Raw genomic sequence first — 21,832 nt, 5'->3', positions numbered from 1 at the left:
AGGGTCCTGCACCCCCCTCCCCAGGGACCCCTCAATCCCCAGCCCCTTGCACTGAGACCCCCAAACCCCACCCCAGGGAGCCCCCCACCCCCCTAAGCCCCCTTCCTGCTGGGGGGGGGCACAGGACCCTCGGGGCTCCCCCCCCCCATGGAGCCCTGCGCCCCCCACAGCCCCCTGCACTGAGCCCCCCAACCCCCAAACCTGGGGGTCCCCCACCCCCCTAAAAGCCCCCAGCCTGGGGGGAGCCACCCCCAAGCCCCCCTTTGTGGGAAGGAAGCCCCAAGGGTCCTGTGCCCCCCCCCAGCCCCCTGAGGGACCCCAGAGGGACCCCCTGGTCCTGCCCCCCAGCCCCAGCACCCCCCCAGCCCCAACCCCAGCCCCCCAGGAGCGATGTGTCTGGGGGGGGGCGTTAAATTACTCCGGTTTATTTATAACAGACCTTCAGCCAGTACAGTACAAAACTTACAGTAGTAGATCTCCATTACACAAATAGGTACTTACAATATCTTACAGATACAAAAAGCTGCTGCGGTAAGAGCTCGGGGGGGTGGGGGTGGGGGGGGAGGTGTTTTTTTTTGTCCAAAAGCGAGTCTAACCTCACAAAAAAGGGGGAAACCGAGACGACAGCAAATCCATCATGAACGCTCTACAAACTGAAAACTCGTCGGGAAAGGAAGGAGCGGCCGTAGCCGGGAGGGGCGGGGTATTGCACATCATCGTTTTGTTCTTCATACATCTGATTAAAAAATATAGATATTTACAGGAGTAAAGCGACCTGGAGGTTTACAAAAATTCCTACATTTGTCTTAGACTCTCTTACGGGTAAAAGAAAAAGAGACGGAAAGAAAAAGGCCGAGCTCGGGGGCGGCCGAGCTCCCGGCTCTGCTTCTGAAGCCCCTTTTGGGGACGGGGGGCACGGTGGGGAGGGGGTGACGGCACCGAGTGCCCCCCCTGAGCCCCCCGAAGCCCCCCAAAGCTGGGGAAGCTTCGTCCCGGGGGGGCTCCGCGGAGCTGTCCCCGTGGTGCCGCCGTCGCCGTCCCGGACACGAACACCACCGACGGAAAAGCAAGAAAAGAGAAGGAAAAAAGAAAAAATAAGAAAAAAAAAAAAGAACAAATCGGGGCAACAGGCGTTGCCGACTCGTGAGGTGGTTTTGTTTGTTTTCGTAGAAAAAAGAACAGCCTTTGGTTTCGACCTCAGGAGAGCAGTCTGGCGAGCTGCTGCTGAGCGACCTCGGTGCCTGGGGGAGGCCTCGGCGCCCCCCCCCGCTCGCCGTTTTTGGTTATCGCCCCCAAAAACGCAGCTCCCCCCCCCCAGGGCCCCTCGAGCTGGGACGCCGGGGCAGCGAGGAAGAGGAGGGAACCGCAGGGAGAGCGGAGCCTTCGCCCCGGCCCCACCGGGCTCTGGTTTTCCTTCATTTCTCGGAGCGACCCCGAGCCCCCCAGGACGGGGCTGGGCTCGGGGTGGGGGGCCGAAAAAGCCCCCGCCGGGAGGAGGGGGTCCTGGTTTTGCCCCCGCCCCGGTGTTAAACCCATGATGAGCCCCCCCCGGCACCCCCAGGGCAGGAGCAGCCGGAGCAGGGCAGCCCGGGGGGGTTTTAGCACCTAGTGTGAGGTTGGGTCCGGCCACGGGGCCGGGATGGGGTGTTGAGGGGGGGGGTGGGGGGGTGGGACCAGTCTCAGAAATTCAAGCGAGACTTTTTGGGGGTGGAAAAAGTTATAAAAAGAGAAACTAAGCAGCTCAATAAATAATGGAGGGAGGTGGAGGGAGGGGAAAGCACAAAAAAGTCCGTTAATATTTAAATAACTCCATTTATAAAAAGGCAAATTGTTAAGAGCTCCCCCTCTCCGGGGTTGGTGTTTTTTTTTTTTTTTTTTTTTTAGTTATTGATTATTTTTTTTTTAAATATTTTTGTAGCCAAAGTCAGTGCAAAGGAGTATAAAAGAAAAACCAACAGTTCCATGCCCTAAGGGTGGAGGGGCTGAGCTAGAGACAGAGGAGGAGTGGGGTCGGGCTGGGGGTGGGGGGCTCGGGGTTTTGGGGTTTGGGATTGGGGGGGGTTTAGCCGACTTTATGCTCGCCCCGCACTATGTGGGAGGAGAACTCGTACCGGTCCTGGCTGTGGTAGCCACAGATGTTGCATTCGAAAGGGTCTCTGAAGCCGTGGCAGCCCATGTGGATGGTGAACATGACGTGGTCGAGGAAGAGGATGCGGCAGTGCTCGCACTTGAAGGCCCTGATCTGCTCCCCGTCCTCGTTGACCACGCGCAGGGCGTCTTTGGCTGAGCTGGGCGTGGAGCGGGCGGCCGGGGGCCCCTCCGGCACCTTGGGGTCCTCTTTGGCGTAGGCTGGGCTCTGGCGGCTGCTGGCGCAGTTCCCCGCCGGCAGCTGCGACGTCCGCTCCTCGTGGTTGCTCTCCGTGTCCGTCGAGTCCTGGCAGCCGTTGCTGGGCGAAACGACGCCCGGTTCCCGGCCCCGGTACACCACCTGCACCCCGTCCGCCACGTCCTCGTGCCCCTCGGCGGCTTCCCGGCTCCCCGGCATCTCCAGGCGGCCCGGCAGGGGTTGGACCTGGGTGTAGACGGAGCTGATGACGGGGGTGACCTCCGAGATGCAGTTTGTGGGGGGCAGGCGGAGCGGGCGCAGGTGCTCGCCTCCCATCAGGGACAGGGAGCTGCCGTAGGAGGGGTCCAGGGGGTGGTGGGCCGAGACCATCTCCACGTCCTTCTCGAAGCCGGCGTTCACGTCGAAGGGGAGGTCGGAGAGGGCGAATCGCATCTGCTTCTCCCCTGCGGGAAGGAGACGGCGTCAGAGCGGGTGGGGCGGCCTCGGGGACCCCCTCCCGGTCCTGGTCCCGGTCCCGGTCCCATCCCGTCCCTCCCAGCCCAGGGACAGCCCCGCGGGGATGAAAGGCGCTATGCGAGCGGTAGCGGCGTGCCCAAGTGCAGAGTCTGAGCCCGTGGGGGCCCCAGCAGCCAGGGGGGCTGCTGCTCCTCGCCCTCCTCTCCTGTCTGCCCGGGAAGCAAGGGGGCAGCCCCTTACCCACGAATTTCTGAGGTGTCGATCGTTTCCGTTTGGTGAGGCTGTTCGCCAGCCGGTCAATAAACGTCGGCCGATCGGACGAGGGGTGAAGCAGGGAGTCCGGCACTATCTCCAGGTCTCGCATCTCGTCACCTGGCAAGACAAGGGGAACCCGGTCAGCCAGCAAGCGGGGACGGGGCGAGGGGGACGGGCACCCTGCGGCCCCGGCCGGAGGCTCGAGGCTGCGCCAGGGCGAGAGGAGCCGATGCAAGGGGCTGAAGCACCCTCGCCGCCTCTGCTGCTGCCTCTCCAAGCCGTCCTGGAGGGACCGGCCCCGTTTTGCCGCTGGCGAAGGCGGCTTTTCCCTTCCCGTGCCGTCAGTTCCAGCTCATCTGCTTAGCGCCTCTGCGCGGCCCTACCCGACACACCTCGCCCCAGTCCCGGCGGCTCTGGCGGGATCAGGTCTGGCTCCAGCAGGGCGAGGAGCCAGAAATGCACCGGGTTTGGTCCTGCGCCAGCGCAGCACGCGCAGGAAGCCGTCACCGGGCTCCGTGGAGGAGCAGGAACGCGCTTCCAAGCCGCACGGAGCCTGCCCGCGAGGGTAAATTCCCTACATCACAGCGGTGTAATTGTGCTTTGTTATTTAGGGAAAACATTTGGGGAGTCCTCGCACTAGAATCGCGGGACAGGAGCGTGTCTGCTCAGGGGGTTTGGCCCTGCCTGGCTGCCAGCACGGGGACGGAGAAGGGAGGTGACTCTTTGCACTTGTTCCGACCAACGCACGCATAGCGCCTTTCATCCCACGACCACGGGGGCACGGCCCCAGGGCTCTGGGCTCTCCGCCTCCCCCTTTTCTGCTGGGAAGGACGAGCCCGAAGCAGAGCCCCAGCGGGCAGACACGGCGCTGGGGGCGAGCCCACCCCGTGGTCTCCCACCCCCATTGCCCACCGGGGCTGCCAGACGCCGCGGTACCGACCTTGCTGGCTGGCCAGCGACTGCGGTTCAGTGTTCAGACTCTGCAGGTAGTTGTGGCACCGCTCCTTGTGCTCCTCCAGCGTGCTCTGCTGCTTGTAGCTGCGGCCGCAGTAGTTGCACTTGTAGGGCTTGCCGACTGTGGGGGAGGAGACTGCAAAACATGAAAGCGAGAGCCTGGCCATGAGAACGGAGAAATCGCCGCCGAGCTGCCGCAGCCACCTCACCCCAGAGCCCGGGAAGGGCTGGAAGCGAGGCCGGAGGTGAGGGAAGCTGCAGGCAGGGCAGCTGGTGGCGCAGCGCCCCATCTAGCTGTGCCGTGCAGAAAGGCACCAGCACCAAACCCGCCCTGCTCTGGCACCTCGAGCGCGAGCATTTTTGTCGAAGCCATCAGCAGAGCGCGGGCCCGGGTGCCTCCGGCTCTCCGGCACGCTCAAAACCATTTCCAGAGCCAGGAAGGAGACCCCCACCTCCCGGCACCGAGCCCAGCTTTCCTCCTGGTCACCCCAAAACAGAGGGGCCGAGCCGGGCAGACGACCTGCCTCCTCCTCCAAGGCTCCCTGCCAGAGAGCAGGGGAAGATGCACGGCTCCTGACGGATGGAGGCTGTGACAATAAATCAGACCCGCGCCGCTCGGCTGCAGCCAACCACCTCTGACCTGCCTTTTATCTGCGCTCTGCTCCCGCAGACATCAGGGCCGCGGGTTTCTGGCAGCTGCCCGTCCACGTTGCGCAGCGCCGGGTAAAACCCCGACGGCAAAGGCGGCGTTTCGGGAGGGCAGCTGGAAACCCCCCCCGGCCTCCTGACCGCCTCCGAGCATTTCTTCGCCCTCCATCCGCCGCTGAGCGCTCGGCCAGCGCCTGGCCGCCGCGCAGAGCCGTGAGAAGCCGCCTGTCAGACGCATTTTCATTCTCGTCTCTCCCCATTTTCTCACTTCTGCCTGCAAATCGCCGCCGCCACCCAAGGTCGGCGGGCAGCCCCGCTGGCTGCCAGACAAAGGAGAGCAGCCGCGACGTGCTGCGGGCCCGGCGCTGCTCCGCGGAGGGCTGAGCACCTTCAGCAGAGGGCCACTCGTAGCCACAAACCACGGCACCTCCCGAGGGGGGAGCAGCAGCAGCTCTGGAAGCTGCCCGCGTTCCCAGCACAACTCGGGGTCACCGTCTGCATGGGGACGGGGAAACGCAGATGCTGACACCGGGGTTTTGTGCCGCTCGCTGGGTGATTGTGAATCGAGCGTGTTAGGGCAGCACCTACGCGGAGAGGGGAGGCATCCTCGAGTGTGTGGCTGGAGGAAGGGGCAAGGATGAGCCCCCCGTGGTGCCAGGAGCAATGCCACGCTCTTCCTCCCCTCTTCCTCCCCACCACGGGACGGGAACAGCAGTCAGGGGCGAGCAGCAGCGCGGTGACGGCCACCTCGGAGCCCTCCAGCCCCCGTGCCCCAGCCGCGCTGCCCGCCCAGACCGGGCTCTTTCTGTTCCCGTCAGCTTTAAGGGTTGTTTTTGCCCTTTTTGCAGCTTGCGGTTTAACCTTTAACTGCCTCTGAAAAGCACCTTCTGGGGCTGCTGGGGAGCGCTCGGTTGCCCCAGCTCCGGCACCCGGATTTGCAGAGGGAGTTGTGGTGCCGCCTGCCCGGCCGAGTCACAGCAGGTCCTGGAGCTGTCGCACGTTTCCCCTCGGAAGCTCCAGGTTGGAAATCGGCTCGGAGGAACCGCTGGCAAGCACAAACCTCCCCTGCCGGCCCTCCCCGTGTGTCACAGAGCCGCCCAGTATTGGTTTACCCCAGTCCCAAGGGAGGCAAGGACACCGCTAGGCTCCAAGCAGAACACCCAAACCTGCGCTAGGAGATGATTCCTCAAACCCCATGCCCCACATGCTGGAGCCTCAGCTCCAAATTCCATCCTCTCTCATTAACCACCTCAGTTTCACCGGTCAGGGTTCAATAAACGTCTCGGTCTCGTTACTCCCCAACGAAACCACGCGACCCCGCGCTCACAACGCCCTCCTGGCAGCCCCACACTCCTGCCCGCAGCACGCGGCGAGCCCCAGGATCGCTCGCTCGGGGGCTGCAGAGAGGGCTGAAAGGCGGAGGGGTCCCCGGGGACGGGCGGCTCGGCTCAGCCGTCCCGGGGGGGGCCGCAGCCTCTGATCTATTTCGGAGCCACGCGGCGCGTTTGATCTGGATTTTAATACCTCACTTTTTTTGGACGGCACATCTTCCGAGATGAAAGCCGCCGTGTCCCCCGTGGGGACGGCAGGAGACGCACACGGCTCGGTGAGGGGAGAGGGAGGGGAGAGCCGGCCCCGCCGCCTTCCACCCGGGCAGGGGAACCGCTCGACTTCTGCCTGTGAAATCCACATGAAGCGAAGGTTTTCTCGATAATTAGCTCCAGTAAAGACTAATTGCTGGTTGATATGTTGCGAGGGCTTGTCCCATTTCTGTCTCTCTCGGCTCGAGGACTCGCAGGCACCCTTGCCGTGCCTGGCAGCGGGGAGAGGCTGGGGCAGCCCTGAGCCTGCACCAGGGGCGCTGAGCACCCAGCCCTGGGCACCCTGCGAGGCCGTAGGCAGGGGGCAGGCACAGCCTGGGGGGGATTTCATCCCACAGGGCCCAGGAACGGCCTCGAATCTTGGTGCTAGGCCAGGCTCAGGGTCCCTGGAGGCACGTTCGTTAGCTGGCAGAAAGCCCCTCAAGCTCGTGGCAGGGCTCCGAGCGCGGTCTCGCCAGCCCCGCGCGTCCTCCCTGTGAGACCTCAGCCCCAGCAGGGCTCAGTCCCCGAACCCACAGCCCAAGCTCGCTGCCCTTGGATGGGGAGGCTTTAAATGCACCCAAAAACGACACCCTTCCTAGCGGGACCCCTCCAGAAACCAGGAGCCTTCCAGCTCCAGAGCTGGAGCCCATCCAGCGGAGGGGGCGATTCCCAGCGCCCTCCCCTGCCCCAAACCCCCGCAGAGCCCGTCGGGCGATGCCCAAAGCCCAGCAGCTCCTCCCAGGAGCACACGGCGCTGCCCGAGGAGGAGGAGGGATGGAGCTGACTGCCCCGGGCTCATCCCGTGCGTGGCAGGGAGCTGTCACCGGGGTCTGGCTTTCCTCAGCCTCCGAGCAGGGCAGGAGGAGACGCAGGCGCTCTTTGCTCTCCGGAGTTGATGACAGCAGGGTTTTTGCCTCCAACAACCAGAGCCTTTCTTTTTTTTTTTTTTTCCCCTTAAAGATAAGGAAGGATTCCAGGGAAAGGATTTCCCTGCCTTTTTGTCCCCATAAACTGGCAAAGCCCCAGGCCGTTAACCTCAGCCCTTCCCCAGGAAGGAACAGACTCTTCCCATCACCTTGGTATCGAAACGCCACCTGCGTTCTGCGCGGGCTGCAGGACTGGGCACGGGACCAAAAGGGTTCTGCACCCAGCAGCAGATTTTTCCCTTTGCAGAGGGGATGTCCAGAGACGACAGAGAGCGGGCGGAAAGCTCCCGCAAAAGCCCCGAGCCTCCTCCCACGCAGGCGCCAGGTGAGAGCAAACAGCCCCGTTCCCAGCCCTGGCACCGCGCTCCGGGGACAAAACTGCTCCAATTTCCCTCCTGCACCTCCAGGAGGGTCCTGGATGTGTAGGGGCGGGGAAATAAATCCCCAGAGAAGCTGTGAAGTGGGAAGATTCAGACAGGAGCTAAAACCCACAGCATCGCATCCTGCGGAAAGGGGCACGGGGCAGAACCCTAAAAAAAAACTGGGGGCTGCAAGGGGGGAGCGGGCTGTGGGGCTCCGAGCAAGCTGCGATGAGCAGGGGCTCCTCGGAGCAGCCGGTTTTCCCTTAAAGAAAGGGCACGAGACACTCATTTCCATGCGAGGAGGGAGCCGCAGGTGTTCAAAGCCACCGGCAGCACCTCGAAAAGCCCCGGCAGCACCGCAGAAGCGCGCGGGCGCGCAAATCAAGGGCAAGCGATCGCGAGGCAGGGGGGCCGCTGGCGCGCCTCACTCCCACCCGCGGCCCCAGCCAGCTGTTACATCACGGAACCCGAGGGTGAAAACCACATCTCAAATGTCACATTTCTAAAGGACAATGTCAAAACAGCACAAACAAAACCCCTCGGTGCTCGTTTTCGCTGGGGCAGGGCACACCCAAGGGTGGGACCTATCTTGACTCAATAAAATCTATTAAACATTTATCTTTACAAGAAAGAGATGCAATAACCCCCAGGAACTGCTGGCAGGCAGCAGCACGAAGCCTCCCAGGCACCCCCAACAGCCAGTGCAGCCCCCAGCCACCTCCCCAAGGCCCGGGCACTGCCCTCGGCCACGCCATGGGAACCCGCAGGCTGTCAGGAGCTGGGCTCAGCCCCCTGGCTTTGCTCCCTCTCCGCGTGTTCCTCCCCTCCCTCCTCCTCCTCCTCCTCCTCCTCTTCCTCCCCTTCCCATCCACGGCCACCCACCGGAGTGCGTCCGCAGGTGGCCGGTGAGCGCGTCCCGCCGGCGGCAGGCGTAGTTGCAGAAGGGACATTTGAAGGGCTTCTCGCCGGAGTGCAGCTTGATGTGGCGCAGGAGGTTTCCCTTCTGGGTGAAGGAGGCTCCGCACTGGTTGCAGTGGAACGGCCGCTCACCTGCGGGACGGGAGGAGCGCCTGAAACCCTGCTCCAAAACCTTTTGCCGCGGCCCACGGGCGCTCGCCACCCGGTTTCAGGAACCCGCAGCCCCCCTCGAGCCCGTCCCGCCCCGCTCAGATGGCCTCGGGGCCGCCGCTCACCGGTGTGGCTGCGCTTGTGCACCATCAGCACGTTGGGGCCGATGCACACCATGCCGCAGATGTCGCATTTCAGCTTGCCGTTGGGCAGCCGGATGCCACCCGGGGAGTGCGGCTCCTGGCCCGTCCCGTCGCAGTAGCCCAGGGGCTCCGAGAGCGAGTCCTCCACGATCACGCTGTCCTCCTTCTCCAGCATCCGCTCGTCCTGTGACAGCAGCCGGCTGGCTTCCTCATCGCTGTACATCTCCACCTTGATTGAGTTTGCTGCGGGCAGGCAGAAAAGGACAAAGCGCGGTCAGGGCAGGGGGGAAAACCGGAGTTTAAGAGGCTGGGAGCACGGCGTAGGCAAGGCTCACTCCTAAAATAAATGCTGCTGATGCGCTAAGTGCCTTGTTTGTGGCAAACGCGCATCTTCTTGTCCTGTTGACTACTTAAGAACAGACATCGAGCACAGATCACGAGAGGTTATGGGCTGGACAACTTGTTTGCACACCCCAAGGACTGCTGCTTTGCATCCTGCCCTGTAAGGCAACCAACCAAAGAAAAAAAAAAAAAAACAACATTTTGTTCCCTGTATTCAAAGACAGAGGGTGAAAGAAAAAGTACTTGTGCTGTTCGAGTACTTCAGAGGAAGCAGAAGACACCAGATTTTGACACTGAGGCAGTAAAGACTCAACATTTACTGGCAGAGAGCGCCCAGCACGAGTCTCCTAGAGCCGACAAATCCCCTCTCACTAGAGCAAACCTCCTGTTCCGAGCTCCCATCTCTGCCTAAAGACCTGGGATCCGTCAGGGATTTACACGGAGAACACAGACACAAAGAGGACAGTGGCAAGCGAGCACGCAGCCACCTGCAGAGCCTTTGGCCACCAGGAGCCCCCGAGCGCTCGGGTGACAAAGCAGGGAACTGGGCAGGGGCAATGCCAGCCCCCGGGGACAGGTCCCACAGCCACGGGCTGGAGGTGGCCCCACGCAGCCACCCCGGGGCGCTTCTGACCCCGCAGCAGCAGCGAGGCCAAGGGGAATGGTGCTGGGAGGCGCAGGAGAACCGCGTCCAGCACCTGCTTGCTGCGGGCCGGAGCCCGAGGAGCACCCGGGGACGGCGCCGCGCCGCAGCAGGGCCCCTCCTGCCGCTACCTTTCCTTCCTCCTGTGGCACCGGGGTGGCTGCGCCAGCCGTGACCTACATTCCCGGCCGCTCCGACGCGTGGTGGAATGCCACAAATCAAACCAGCCCCCAGAGGACGGCTGCTGGACGGCGACGGCTCCGCGCGGGCAGGGCGCAGGGAGGGGAGGACAGCTCCTCTCCTCCGTCCCGACGCCGCGTTTCAGCCGCCGTGCCCTCGGCGAGGAGCTGCCTGCTCGGAGAGCGAGCCCTTAACCGATCGGATCGGGAAGTTTCCTCCCTCCCCGAGCGCGGGAGGGAATCCCCCGGGAGGCTCCGGGACGGCCGCTACCTGCTCCCCTCGCGCTGGTCCCGGCAGGCCGGAGGCTGGCGGTGGTGCGGGAGAGAAACCGAATCCAGGTCACCCACATGGCAATGCACTGAGCCCGCAGGCTTAAACAAAATATTTACAGAATCCCTTGAAATATCAGATTCTTATTTCTTCCATTTAAAGCAGGAGGCTCTTCCCAATCCCTTAAGAGGAGAACTGTGGGGGCTGGAGGAAGCTGAACTTTATATACACAAAGGAGACTTCTGCTGCCTGGAGGGAAGGAGATTACGGCGTCCAAGCTGCCTGGTGGAGACAGGCGTGAGAACCAAGCAGCCCAAGCACAACCGCACAGAAATCCCAGAAGCTTCCAGATCCGATGCTGATGCGACCCCTGGGGCTTGTTCAGCTCTTTGTGGGAGGCAGAGGGCTCGCACCCGCGGCTCGGGGCGCACGGGAGGTTGGCTCCACGCCGCAGAGCCCCGCGGGGGTTCAGGAGACCCTCGGTAAGATCCCAGCTGCCGAACCAGCCGCGGGGTTTGACCTTTAAAGGCGGAGGGGGCCCTGAACCAACTCCAGCACCGGCTGAGGCGGGGATGATCCTTCCCGGTGGGCTCGGCGTTGCTTACCGGGAGGCCGTGTGATCACCGGCGTGCCAGCACCGTCGCCGTTGCTGTCTCCGTCTCGGGGAGCCCTCCTGCACCCCCAGGGGCAACCGGGGGCCCGTTCGGCGAGGGAAAGGCCCCTTCGCGCTGCCCCCGGCGCAGCGGGGCCCCGGCTCTTCCTCGGAGCTAGGTACGGCTTCGTGAGCGGGGATTAGCGAGGAGCAGCAGCATGGAAGTGATTCATCCGAGACCGCGGGGAGTTTATTGCAGGGTGAGGAGCCCAGGAATTCTGGCACACGCTGCCCTCCTTCCCCTGCTGCCCGCAGACAATGCTGCCTTCCCGGAGAGGCTCTCAGCAACGGCAGCTATGCGGACACCCCGCTTTGGCAACCAGAGGAGCTCGCAGGCCGGCTGCCGAGCCACTGGCCAAAGCCACCGCTGGCTGCAGCCCGGGAGGAGGCTCCGCAGCTGAAGCATTCCTGGGGGAAGCAGAACTTTTTCTTTCTTTCTTTGTTGGCCGGTGCCACCACGCTCCGCTGGGAGCATCCAGGAGCCCCAGCGCAAACGGACGCCTCCGTGCACAAACACGAAGTGAAAAGCTCCTCTCTCGGTGGCAGGAGCTGCCTGGATGAGTTGACGTTTGCTGCACTTTGATTTTCTTTTTCTTTTTTTTTTTTTTTTTTTTCCCCATTCCCCCAGGGACTTATTTTTTTTCCTGGGCAAAGAAGGGAGGCCAACTATTGTTCTGTAATTCTCCTTTCAGAACCAATGCAGAGTCCGGTCTCGCTGGAGAGAAGTCTCTGCTGGCAGAACAGGTTATATAATATTCTTGCTCCTCTGGGGCACGATGCTTGCTGGATGAACCAGCTGTGAAGTCAAGTCAGATCAGAGGCAATACCATCACTAGCATCCTGCTGTTAAAGGGGAAGGGTTCGTTATTGTCCCTTCAGCCAGTCCACGTGCTCGATTCCTTTTGCTTCTGATGGAGCGAAAAGGCTGCCTTATCTCTCTCTCAACGGTTCTCTGCGGAAAATCTGAGATTTAATTTCTTCGCAGGGCTTCGAAGCGTTTTTATAGGGCAAATGCAAAATAAATAGTAAGCAATAAAAGGGGAAAAAATGGGAACAGAGGTAATTTGCATTACCCCTTCCGAAAACTTGCTGTGTTTTTTTTTTTTTTTAATCCTGGTTCAGAACGAGCCACCCTGTAACGCCGGGACCGAACCGAGACGTCCCAGCCACCGAGCGCTGGGAGAGCATGTGGATAAACCCCGGGGGAGCCCCTCTGCTACGGAAAAGCAAGGCGCAATTATCTGCTAGGAGCTGGGAGAGAGGGGAGATCAAAGCAGTGCCAGTCTTCAGGCATTAGCGAGTCAGCGGGTAGAGCCGCCCGGCCCTCGCTCCTGCACACAGAGCACGATTCAAAGCGGGACTTGCCAACTTATCTCGTCTCAGCGCTCCTTCTCCTCGTGCGTCAACACTACTTAGCAGCACGCAGGGCTCATGGAAACTTGACTGGTGCCCTGAGAAGGCTGCGATGTAAATAGCCTCTCTCCAGGCTCGGTCTCTGTCAGCCCTGCTGGACTCACCCGCAGAAACATCCCATTTCCCACCAGCGTGCCAGGAATAACGAGGGACAGACCGGGACAGCTCTGCAGTCAGACCTATTTTACTGAGGGCGGCTCTTAAATATAATCTAAAAACCAGTTTCATTCACTTTAGAAAAAAAAAAAAAAAAAAAAAGAGAGAGAGAATTCAGTCAGCAGACAGGGAAGGAGAAGAAACCCGTCCCAGAGGGCAGCCAGAATTATGTCAGGCCTGGGGACACCACGGGCTGCTCACCGCGGGGCCGGTGTACTCACCACTGAGCGAGCGGCTCGGGGAGGAGTGTTGGCTGTTGGGCGTGCTCACCGCGGGTCCCACGATGGCCGAGCTGAATTCCTTCTCCAGAGAGGAATCCCCGCTGCCTTTGGGAACAGGGAGGAGGGGGAGAGACGTGAGCGAGGCCCGAGGCTGCCCTGCTTTGCCCTCACCCGGCTGAGACCCCTTCCCCCAGCCCCCTTCCCACCCCTTGGGCAGGGGCTGTGGGCGCACAGGACCCTTCAGGACCCCTCGGCCACAGACACAACCATCGGCGCGTGCCTGGAGCCAGGCCCCTGCCCGTTCACGCTGCGAACACGGCGGCAACGCTGCCCGCAAGGAGCTGCCACCACCCCCCCACCCCCCCCGTGGCCCCGGCCGCGCTGCACGAACGGGGAGGGCAAAGCGCTTCGTGATGAAAAGTGCAGAAGCTCCACGGTCTCCGGCGGCACAGCTGGGAATGTTATTTCTGAAGGCTCACGTCTGGAGCAGCTCCCTCGGTGCGCTCCGAGCCCAGCTCATCCCATCGCCTGGTGATTGTGGGGCCGCGGAGCTCGTCAGCCCCGCTGGGCACGGGGAGCACTGGGGGCAAACGCCCGCGGGCAGGCAGCCACCGTGCCCCTTCGCACACCCCAGGGCACCCTTTGGGGACGTTTTCCCTCCTCCCGGGGTTGTGGTGGCTTCGAGTGGGGCTGCTGCCGGCCGGTCCAAGCCACGAGCACCCCAAAGGGAGGCGAGACGAGGTTAGGAGACCGCTGAACAAGGAGCCCTGCTGAGAACGGCCCCGCGCTGGTCGCAGGGGAACGGGGCACATCCTGCAGCCCGATCCCCCAGCAGCTGCTCCGGGTGGGGACCGAGCCTCTCGGAGGGGTTTTGGTGCCGCACATCGGGAGCTGCGCCCCGAGCACACCTCATCAGACGCCTCCAGGGGGGCTCGGGCGCTCCCCTTCCCTCTCTCCCTGCCTGCACAAGAGACTCGAGACCCCCACGGGCACCCAGCGCCCACCCCTGCGCCCCTTCCCCGCTGCGTACGCCGAGAGCGAGCGGAATCAGCGCCGGGTTAGGCCGGGATCCTTCCCCTGCTCCCGTTCCACTCGCGTTATTCCACCTTGCCGGAGAGCCCCCGAGCGTTTCCGCAGCCAACTCCTTGGAAACAGCGGCGGCCGCGCGTGCATGTCGGCGCCTCCCTGGCAGGGAGGACGCGGCCGCTCACCTTCCAGGAAGAGCCGATTCCTGGAAGCCAGGGACGCGGCCGGGGCTTTACAGGCAGGCGGCACGGCGAGCGGGAAGCCGGGCTGCGCCGCTCGGGCTCAGGACCCCAAATGTCACCCAGAGGGGCCCCCGGTGCCCACAGAGCGGCGCCGCCCCCAACGCCAGGCTCCGCAGCCTCCTGCCGCTTGGGCTCCGACCCCCCTGTGTCGGTGGGGGTGCCAAGGTGGGGTCCCCAGCCCCAAAAATGGGGTGATGATTTCCCCCTGAGCCTCGTGGGATGCGCAGCTCCCTGCTCCGAGCTCAGCTTTCACCCAGCTCCCTCCTCCAGATCCCAAAGCGGCTCCTGAAGGGCAGCACCAGGGGACAACCGAGCTGATCACAGCACTCAGCCCTCCCCAAAACCGGGGCTGAGCCCACCAGGACGCCCCTCATCCTGCTGACAGCCCCCCCGGTGCCAAAGCTGTGCCGTGGGGCCAGGAACCTCCTCGCCCCGTGGCAGAAAACCGGCCGCATCCTGCCCCACGTGCAGCAATTAAACCACAGGTTTTAGGGGTGCTGACCCCACAGCAGGGGACGGGGCTCTCCCGGGGTTTGGCACTGGGACCCCAATCACGGGGAGGCTCCTGAGGGAGAGGTGTGACTGCGGTGCCTGCGTTCAGCAGCAATTCCCCTCTCTGACGACCTCTCAGGCTCCAGAAACGCCGGGGCCGCGTCCCCTTTGCTCCAAGAAGTAGGGGAAGGCTGCACGTGGTGTGTGAGGCGGGCTGGCTGCCCGGCCACAGCCCAGTTCTCCGAGGAGCTTCGAGGGCTCGGCCCCGTTCTCAGGCACCGGGGACACGCGGCAGAGCCAGGAGGGCGAGGGGCAGCGGCACACGGGGGGCTCTCGCCCACCTCCACCCCACTCCTGCCCCTCTGTGTAAAGCCTCTGCCTCCACCAGAGCCCTCTCACAACGGGGTTATTTTCTGTAAAGGACTGAAACCAGGAGAAAAAAAAAAAAAAAACAAAAAACAACACAAACCCAATTTCACCTTCTTTAAGAATTTCCGGGCTTTCGGTTACCTCGCTACTTGACAAACGTCAACTTTTATTTTTTTATTTTTTTTATTTAAGAGAGCTCGTTTAATTAAACGTATTTCGCAGAAACAAGTTTCGAGAGCTCTGCTGTTCGTTTCCTCCAGTCGCTTCAGCCCCACAGCTCAGCAACCGAAAAACCAGCTCATTAGCAGACCCCGGCCCTAATGAGCGGCTGATCATCACCAGGACCACCCCAGCCCCATGAGGCCAGGCCTGGGGGCACCCTGCTTTTGGGCCAGGTGAACAAGGGCTGTTGGGGGGAAAAAAAAAAAGATCTGAGCCCGGTGGGGATGGCCCATGGGGCTCTCTTCTCCTCACCTCTCACCCATCCTGCAACCGGTCCCATCCCCTCCAAGCCCCACGAGCCGCTCAGAACTCGAACCCCAGCACTTCCAGCCCCGGGGAGGGACGCAGGTTCTGTCCAGAAAGGCTTCTCCTGCCGCCTCCTTTCTGGGCTGCCAGGAGCGCAGGGAAGGGGGCAGCTCGCCCACAAAGCTCCCAAGGGAAAAGCAAAGCCGGAGCTCTGCCAGCGGCACGGCACCGAGCTCACCCACGCGCATCCGAGCCCTGTGCAAGCACCGGGGGGATGCGGCTCTGCTCGGTGGAGATCAGAGACAAGTGAGCTGGGCAGCCCCCCGGCACAGGAGGGGAAGCATTTCCTAACTTAACGGAGGTATCCCAGAGACCAAAAACCCCAGTGAATAGCAGCAGGAGCAGCTCTGAGGAGAGCCAAGCGCCAAACCCGAGCGTGGACCCTCCGGGGACCGGGGAAAATCTTCACAGAAAGGTGAGGGTGAACTGTGGGACGGGCAGGACCCGAGGTGATTTATGCAGCCGGGCGTTGTGCAAAGTCCCTGTGTGGTTCTGTTAAGGCCCAGCCACCGCTCGTTAGAGCAGCCGGGGTTCTCCCTCCCTCATAATGCTCCTCAGCTGCTCACCTCCATCCTCACCGAGCGATCCATCCCCGCGTCCTCCTGCCTCTCAGGGACCCGCGGGCTGCTGCTGGCTGCACAACTTCTGGACCCGCATCGGGCCGTACGCTAACCCCACACATCCCAGCACAGCCTGGCGCACCGAGGGGATGGCACGCTGCAAGCAGCAATCCTGCCGGGGCACCAAACCCCAAAAAGCCCCCCCAAATCCCTAAAAGCCCCTCCAAACCCCACCAAAGCAGCTTTTGCTTTCCTAGGCAAGGCACAGCTGAGACCACCTGCAACACTCAAGACCCCCGCACGCTCCTGAGCTGGGCACAGGAGTGGGAAGTGGGGGCAAAGCCCTCGGATGCCCCGGCCCCAGGACTGCGCCCTCAGCCCTGGAAATTTCCTTCCTGCCCAGCTTGAATCTCACCTCCAGCCTCGTGCCGGCTCAATGACAGCGCCCCAACAGCAGACACACACACACAGGCACACGTTCAGCACGAGGGCTGGCCAGCCACGACTCTGCAGTCAGCTGTTTGTTACACCACGGGCACTGGCACGTCCCGGACACCCAACGGCACGCGCCGGCCACGGCTCTTCAGCGCCACAGCACAGCCTGGGGCAAAGCAACCAGGCCAGCTTACAGCCAGAGGGCAAAACCCAGCGCCTTAAAACATTAGCAAGCCCAAAGAAGTGGCAAATGCCGCGATCAGACGTACCAGATATGTAGGATCGGCCATTACAGTCTTCTATATCCATCCTTAAGGTACTTTGCTGAAAGAGAAAGCAGAGCTGAGTCAGGGCTTGCCTCCGGAGGCGCCTCGGGTGCTCTTCCTCCCACCGAGTGGCCTCTCGCAGCAGCCACCTCGCTCTCCCCGAGCTCCTCCAGCAAAGCTTCACCACCAGGACGATACCACCATCCCCTCCGACCTCTCACCAGCCCCGACGGGGCTCGCTCCGAGCCAAACCCGTGCAACACACGCCTGGCCAGATGGACAAACAGCCACGGGGCAGTTTGCACGGACATCTCCCTTCTCCCTCGCCTGCAGGGAGCAGCCACTGGGCACCCAGGTGCCTGCAACAGGGAGATGAAGCCTCAGACGTGGGGATCACCGAGCATTTGGCTTCATTTTGTCACCGAGAGCAGCGAGGTTGGGGGCAGCGAGGCTGCACGGCCGCACGCGGCGCTCCGCCGAGCAGCACCCACAGCCCCTCCGAAGGCTGCGCTAAAATAAAAGGGAAATCTGCCTTGTGTTTTGTTGCTCGGCACCCCACGGAGATAATGAACGTTTTATACATCCAGACGGCTCGTGTTCGCCAATTACCTCGGCTGCTTAAACAACACAACGGGCGCAGTTTTAAGAACACGAGCCTCGCCGGTTAGCGCTCGCGGTAACTGGCAGCTGACACGTCCCGAAGCGGAGCGTTCGCTGCCGAGAACGATTAAAAAACGCGGTAATTTGCAGAGAGGAATCGTCCCCCAAAAAAAGAGGAATAACGGCGACGCGAGGAGAGGAGCAGCACAAACTCCTCAGGCCCCGCAGAGGGCCGGTAAGGGCGCGGAGCCTTTCCCAGGGAGCTCAAAGCCTCCTCCAAGGGGGAAGGAATTGGTCGCCCCTCTCGCATGGAGCCCCGTAAAAGTCGAATTTTAACCACGACTGCTTCTCACAACAGCCTCGGCTAATTAACCCCCGGGCCTGGCTGCTCGTTCTGTGTTAATTAGGAATAAGAGGCTCTTGCCATGCTGCCCTGTGCCCATCCCGGCAGCACCCAGCGCGGCGGCTCCATGGCACCGGCCCCGCTCAGGGCTTCAGAGCTCCGCTTCCGACCCCTCGGTGAGGTTGCTCCAGGTGGGATGTCCCCCCCGAGCTGCTCGGTAGCTGTGGTTTCAGGTGCATCCTGCAGTTTTCTCTCTGCCGACCCCGTAATTCTGCTCCTCTGCAGCTAGGCACACGCTCAGAGATCCGTCTGCTTTGCACAAAGGGCAGGCAACATGATAAGAAAAATCAATTTGATTTACAAAGCCCTTGCTCTCTTCTGTTCCGCAGCCAGAACGCACTAAATTAAAAAGCAGGACCTGGTGCCCAGCGACCACCCTGAGGATGAGCCTCGGCGGAGGTTTGCAGGACGCGGGGGACCGCGCCGCGTCGCCCCCGAGCCCCCTGTTCCTGCCAGCGGGCAGCCCTGGGGACCCGGGCAGCGAGGAGTTGGTCTGAGAAATTAATTTCCCTCCGAGTAATCAGCTGATAATCAGCCGAACGCAACCGAGTTAAGGAGCAGGTTCTGCAACTCCTGCTCCCTACCCACGCGAGCGGTCCCATTAAGGTTACGGCCGGCAAACGGCCCCGTGCCCGTTGCTCCGGGAGCCTTCCCCCTTGGAAAAGCGCCCCAGGAGGGCTGGGAAGCCAGGGGGGGACCCCACACCCCACCCGGGTGGAAAGCTGGGCACGAAGCCTTGCTGCCCGCAGACTTCTCCAGGAACTGGAGCAGCTCGGCGCCCTCCTCCCTGCCGAAACGGGGACTTTTCCCCAAGTGGCCACGCTCAAGGAAAAAAAAAAATGAAATAAAATCCTCAGAACTAGCCCAGTTTAAAATAAAACCACCCTCTGTCTCTGCACAAAGCAATTTGCAAACACCCTTCGTGCTGGCAGAGAGGGGAGACACCAACAGCAGTGGAGGCACCGGGGCTCTGCTCACTGTGCCAGCACCTGGTGCTGCAGGAGACCCTCGGAGCCCCCCAAGGGAGCCAGGCAGAGCCCGCTGCCACCCTTCGATTCCTCCCTCGAGCCACCTCCGAACACCCAGGACAAGCCCCGAGCACTGGGATCAGCACCCAAGCAGTGGGGCCAACACAAACCCTGCCCGGAGCCGTGTTGAGGGGCCCAGGGCTCAGCCCCGGTAACGTCCCGGCACCCACGGCGAGGAGGAGGAGGAGGAGGAAGGCGCAGGGCGAGCACCTCAAAGCCTTCCCTCGGGGTCAGGATGAGTAAGCACGGTAAAGGTCCCTGCCGTTTCGTCTCCCAAAGCCTTGTTTCCACCGGCGGCGGCCGATTTTCCAACATGAGGGCTTTTTTTCCACCTTCGCTGCAAGCAGAAGCACGCCGAACGAACCGGCTGCTCAAAAAAAAACTTTAAAAAAAATAAAAGAGGGAAAAGTTGGTGTCGTTGGAGAGGCTTCAAAGCCCAGCGGCCGGGCGGTGGCAGAGCCCTGGTGGCAGCGGTGGCCCCGCGGCCAGCAGCAAACCGGCCAGGAGCAGGGCTCTGCGGCGTGTTTTATCCATTAGAAAGCAGCTCCCATTGTTTCCGTGTTTTGGAATTTATCATTCGGGAAGATGAAGTGTCACTGCTGAAAAAAAAAAACCCTACGGATTTCACGCGGTCCTCTGCCTGGAAGGGCGGCCGCCGGCAGCCTCCTGAGGCTGGCGAGACCCCGAGTCCCCTCGGGTGTTTACACCGGCACGAAGCAACGCCGCCCGGCACCGGGAACGTCTGGGTGATGCTTTAGGGACGGGAAGGAAAACTTCACGGACCCCAAAACCAAACCACTCACACCACTCTGCCCCCCGGCACCCCGATGGGGGGATCAGAGCAGGAGCCGAGCAGCACAGCGGCGATTCCTGCCCTAGGTGAGACCAGCACCTGCTAAAACAGGAGGGAGAGGAAAAAACCCCTCTGAGGATCCAAACCTCGGATCCACGATCAAAACGAGGGCCAGCAGCCCGCACCAAGCACATCTCCGCTCAAAGATGCTCCTTTTTTATTTGCTTTTTTCTAATTTTCACCACACAGGAGAAGCTCCTCCCGTGCTGGAAGTGCTCCTGAGGCCAACGGGACGGGACGCGCAGCGTGCCTGGCCACCGACACGATTTGGTTTGATGGGAACAGCAGCACGGAGCAGCACGGTGAGGAATCGCTGGGCTTAAACACGCTCCCGGGGCCCAGCGACTCCGACGAAGTTTGAATTCAGAGCCAACCCAGGGCCAGCTTTTCCCACCTCTTTGTTCAGCATCTCAATCCGTGTCGTGCCCTCCAGGTACCGCCGCAACGCGAATAAATAACCGCCACCAACAGCCCGGCCGAGCCTGCCAGAGATGAAAGGGCGAGCCGCGTCTCCTCTGACTCCCCTGGCAGCAAAAGGGGGGAGAAAAAAGTTCCTTCTGCAGCACCTGCTCCAGCCGACGGGCAGAAATCTTCCTGCGGACCCCAGGAGGGAGGCACAAACAGGAGCTGAGTGTCTGAGCGTTGCTGTTCCACGGCCCAACAGCACGAGGGGAGCTCGCCGATGGTTACACGGCACCGACCCGCCGGGGGCAGGAGGGGAGGCGTCCTCGTGGTGCTGTGCCCCGTGCCCCATCTCCTCCTGATGCCTTCGTGGGGTCTCTGGAGTCCTTTTCAGCTCTTGGAAGCCCGGTGCCGGCCCTGCCCCATGGCCGGGGGAGCCGAGGCGCACACGGAGCCCTGCAGGGCCCCGGGGGACACGGGCGCACGTCACTGCCCCGGGAGCTGATCCCATAGCTGCGAGTGGGGAACAAGCAACGAGGCTGGGGTCTCTGTGAGCCCCCGCTGCCCAGCCGAGGGGGGCAAAACCCAGCAGCAGAATGGATGCAGCACAAGGATGCGTACAAGCGGGACGGGTTGGGAACTCACAACACAGGAGGCGTTGAGACATGGAATGAAGTCGGGGAGCACCCGGGGAGCACCCAGGGAGCACCCCAGGGCTCGGGGGAGCCGTACAGGAGGACGAGGGCACCGCAACCCCAGCGGGAGCGTGGTTGGGGAGCAGCAGCAGCAGCGCTCAGGGCAATTGGGAAGCAAACCAAGGAGGGACCCCACGGCACAACCACCCGAAGGGACCGGGATGGGTCCGCGGGGCAGCCGGGGGGGCTCTGTCTGGCACCGGGGGGGCCACACACGGGTGTGCTGCTCGGAGCGCTGCGTCCCACTGTCCCGCCGTCCCGGTGTGCCACCTCCTCGCCCCGTCCCGCCCGCAAGCGGCGCGTTACAAAACCGCTCCCCACGCGCCCGGCGCTCCAAAAAACCGCTACGAGGCTCGGGGGGGGGGGGGGGGGGGGGGGGGGGGGGGAGGGAGCAGCTCCCAAAAGCTGCACCGGGAAAGGGGGGAACAGAACGGGGGGGGAGACCCCAGCCCCAGCCCCAACCCCAACCACCCCAACCCCAACCGACTCCGGGAGCGCTCCCCAAGCCCCCGCAGCAGCCGGTGGCCCCCACCCCGGGCCGGGGGCTGCTCATTGTTCACGGGTGGCCCCCCCGGCCCGGCACCGGGATGAGGCTGAAGATGAGGAGGAGGAGGAGGAGGAGGAGGAGGAGGAGGAGGAGGAGGAGGAGGAGGAGGCAGCCCCGGTGCCCGCAGCCCCCCCCATGAGCCCCGGTACCGGCGGCTGCACCCCCGGGTGGCCCCCCCCGGCCCCATCCCGGGAAAACGGCACCGTAGGGCTGGGGGGGGAGGACGACCCCCCAAAAAAGCACCCCCAAAAGCCCCCTAACCCCCCGCCCCACGTTTCCTTGAGCCTCACGACCGGGACCGGGACCGGGACCGGGACCGGGACCGGGACCCCCCCCTCGGTGCCGGGACCCCCACCAGGTACCGGGATCCCCCCCCCGGTTCCCACTCCCCCCCGGTGCCGGGACCCCCCCGGGGCCCCCCCTCATCCCCAGTCCCCCCCCATTCCCTCACACCCCCCCGGTACCCCCCGGTTCCCCCCCGTCCCCCCCCATCCCCCCCCGTTTCCCCCCCCCCCTCCTCACCGGCAGGGCTCGGGGCGGCCCCCCCCGACCCGTGCGCGACGGGGGGGGGGCTCAGCAGCAGCAGCAGCAGCAGCGGGGACGGGGGGGGAAGGGAGGACGGGAGGGGGGGGTTACGGGGAAGGGGGGGGGGGGGGGGGCTCAGCGGCCCGGTGGCGGCGGCGGCTCCATCGGCGGCGGCTTCACCTGAGGAGGGCCCGGGCCCCCCCGGCGGCCCCGAGCCACTTCCGGCCCCCGCGCGCAGCCAG

At 63.0% G+C, this 21,832-nt stretch overlaps 1 protein-coding gene across 1 annotated transcript; it reads right to left on the bottom strand.

The window, feature by feature from the left end:
- Window positions 1-409: 409 nt before the first annotated feature.
- On the bottom strand, window positions 410-21,627 carry IKZF4 (IKAROS family zinc finger 4). Its single transcript, XM_032204935.1, has 8 exons — window positions 21,588-21,627; window positions 16,541-16,595; window positions 12,620-12,724; window positions 8,725-8,985; window positions 8,414-8,581; window positions 3,999-4,148; window positions 3,044-3,175; window positions 410-2,790 (listed from the first exon to the last, which is right to left on the bottom strand). The coding sequence occupies exons 2-8, from the start codon at window positions 16,578-16,580 to the stop codon at window positions 2,063-2,065; spliced, it is 1,584 nt and encodes a 527-aa protein (XP_032060826.1). The 5' UTR covers window positions 16,581-16,595; window positions 21,588-21,627; the 3' UTR covers window positions 410-2,062.
- Between the last annotated feature and the right edge of the window lie 205 nt (window positions 21,628-21,832).

Source organism: Aythya fuligula, chromosome 29 (assembly GCF_009819795.1).
Source record: "Aythya fuligula isolate bAytFul2 chromosome 29, bAytFul2.pri, whole genome shotgun sequence".
NCBI lineage: Eukaryota > Metazoa > Chordata > Aves > Anseriformes > Anatidae > Aythya > Aythya fuligula.
Note: the sequence above shows the minus strand (reverse complement) of the source record. Positions and strands in the feature narration are given on the sequence as shown.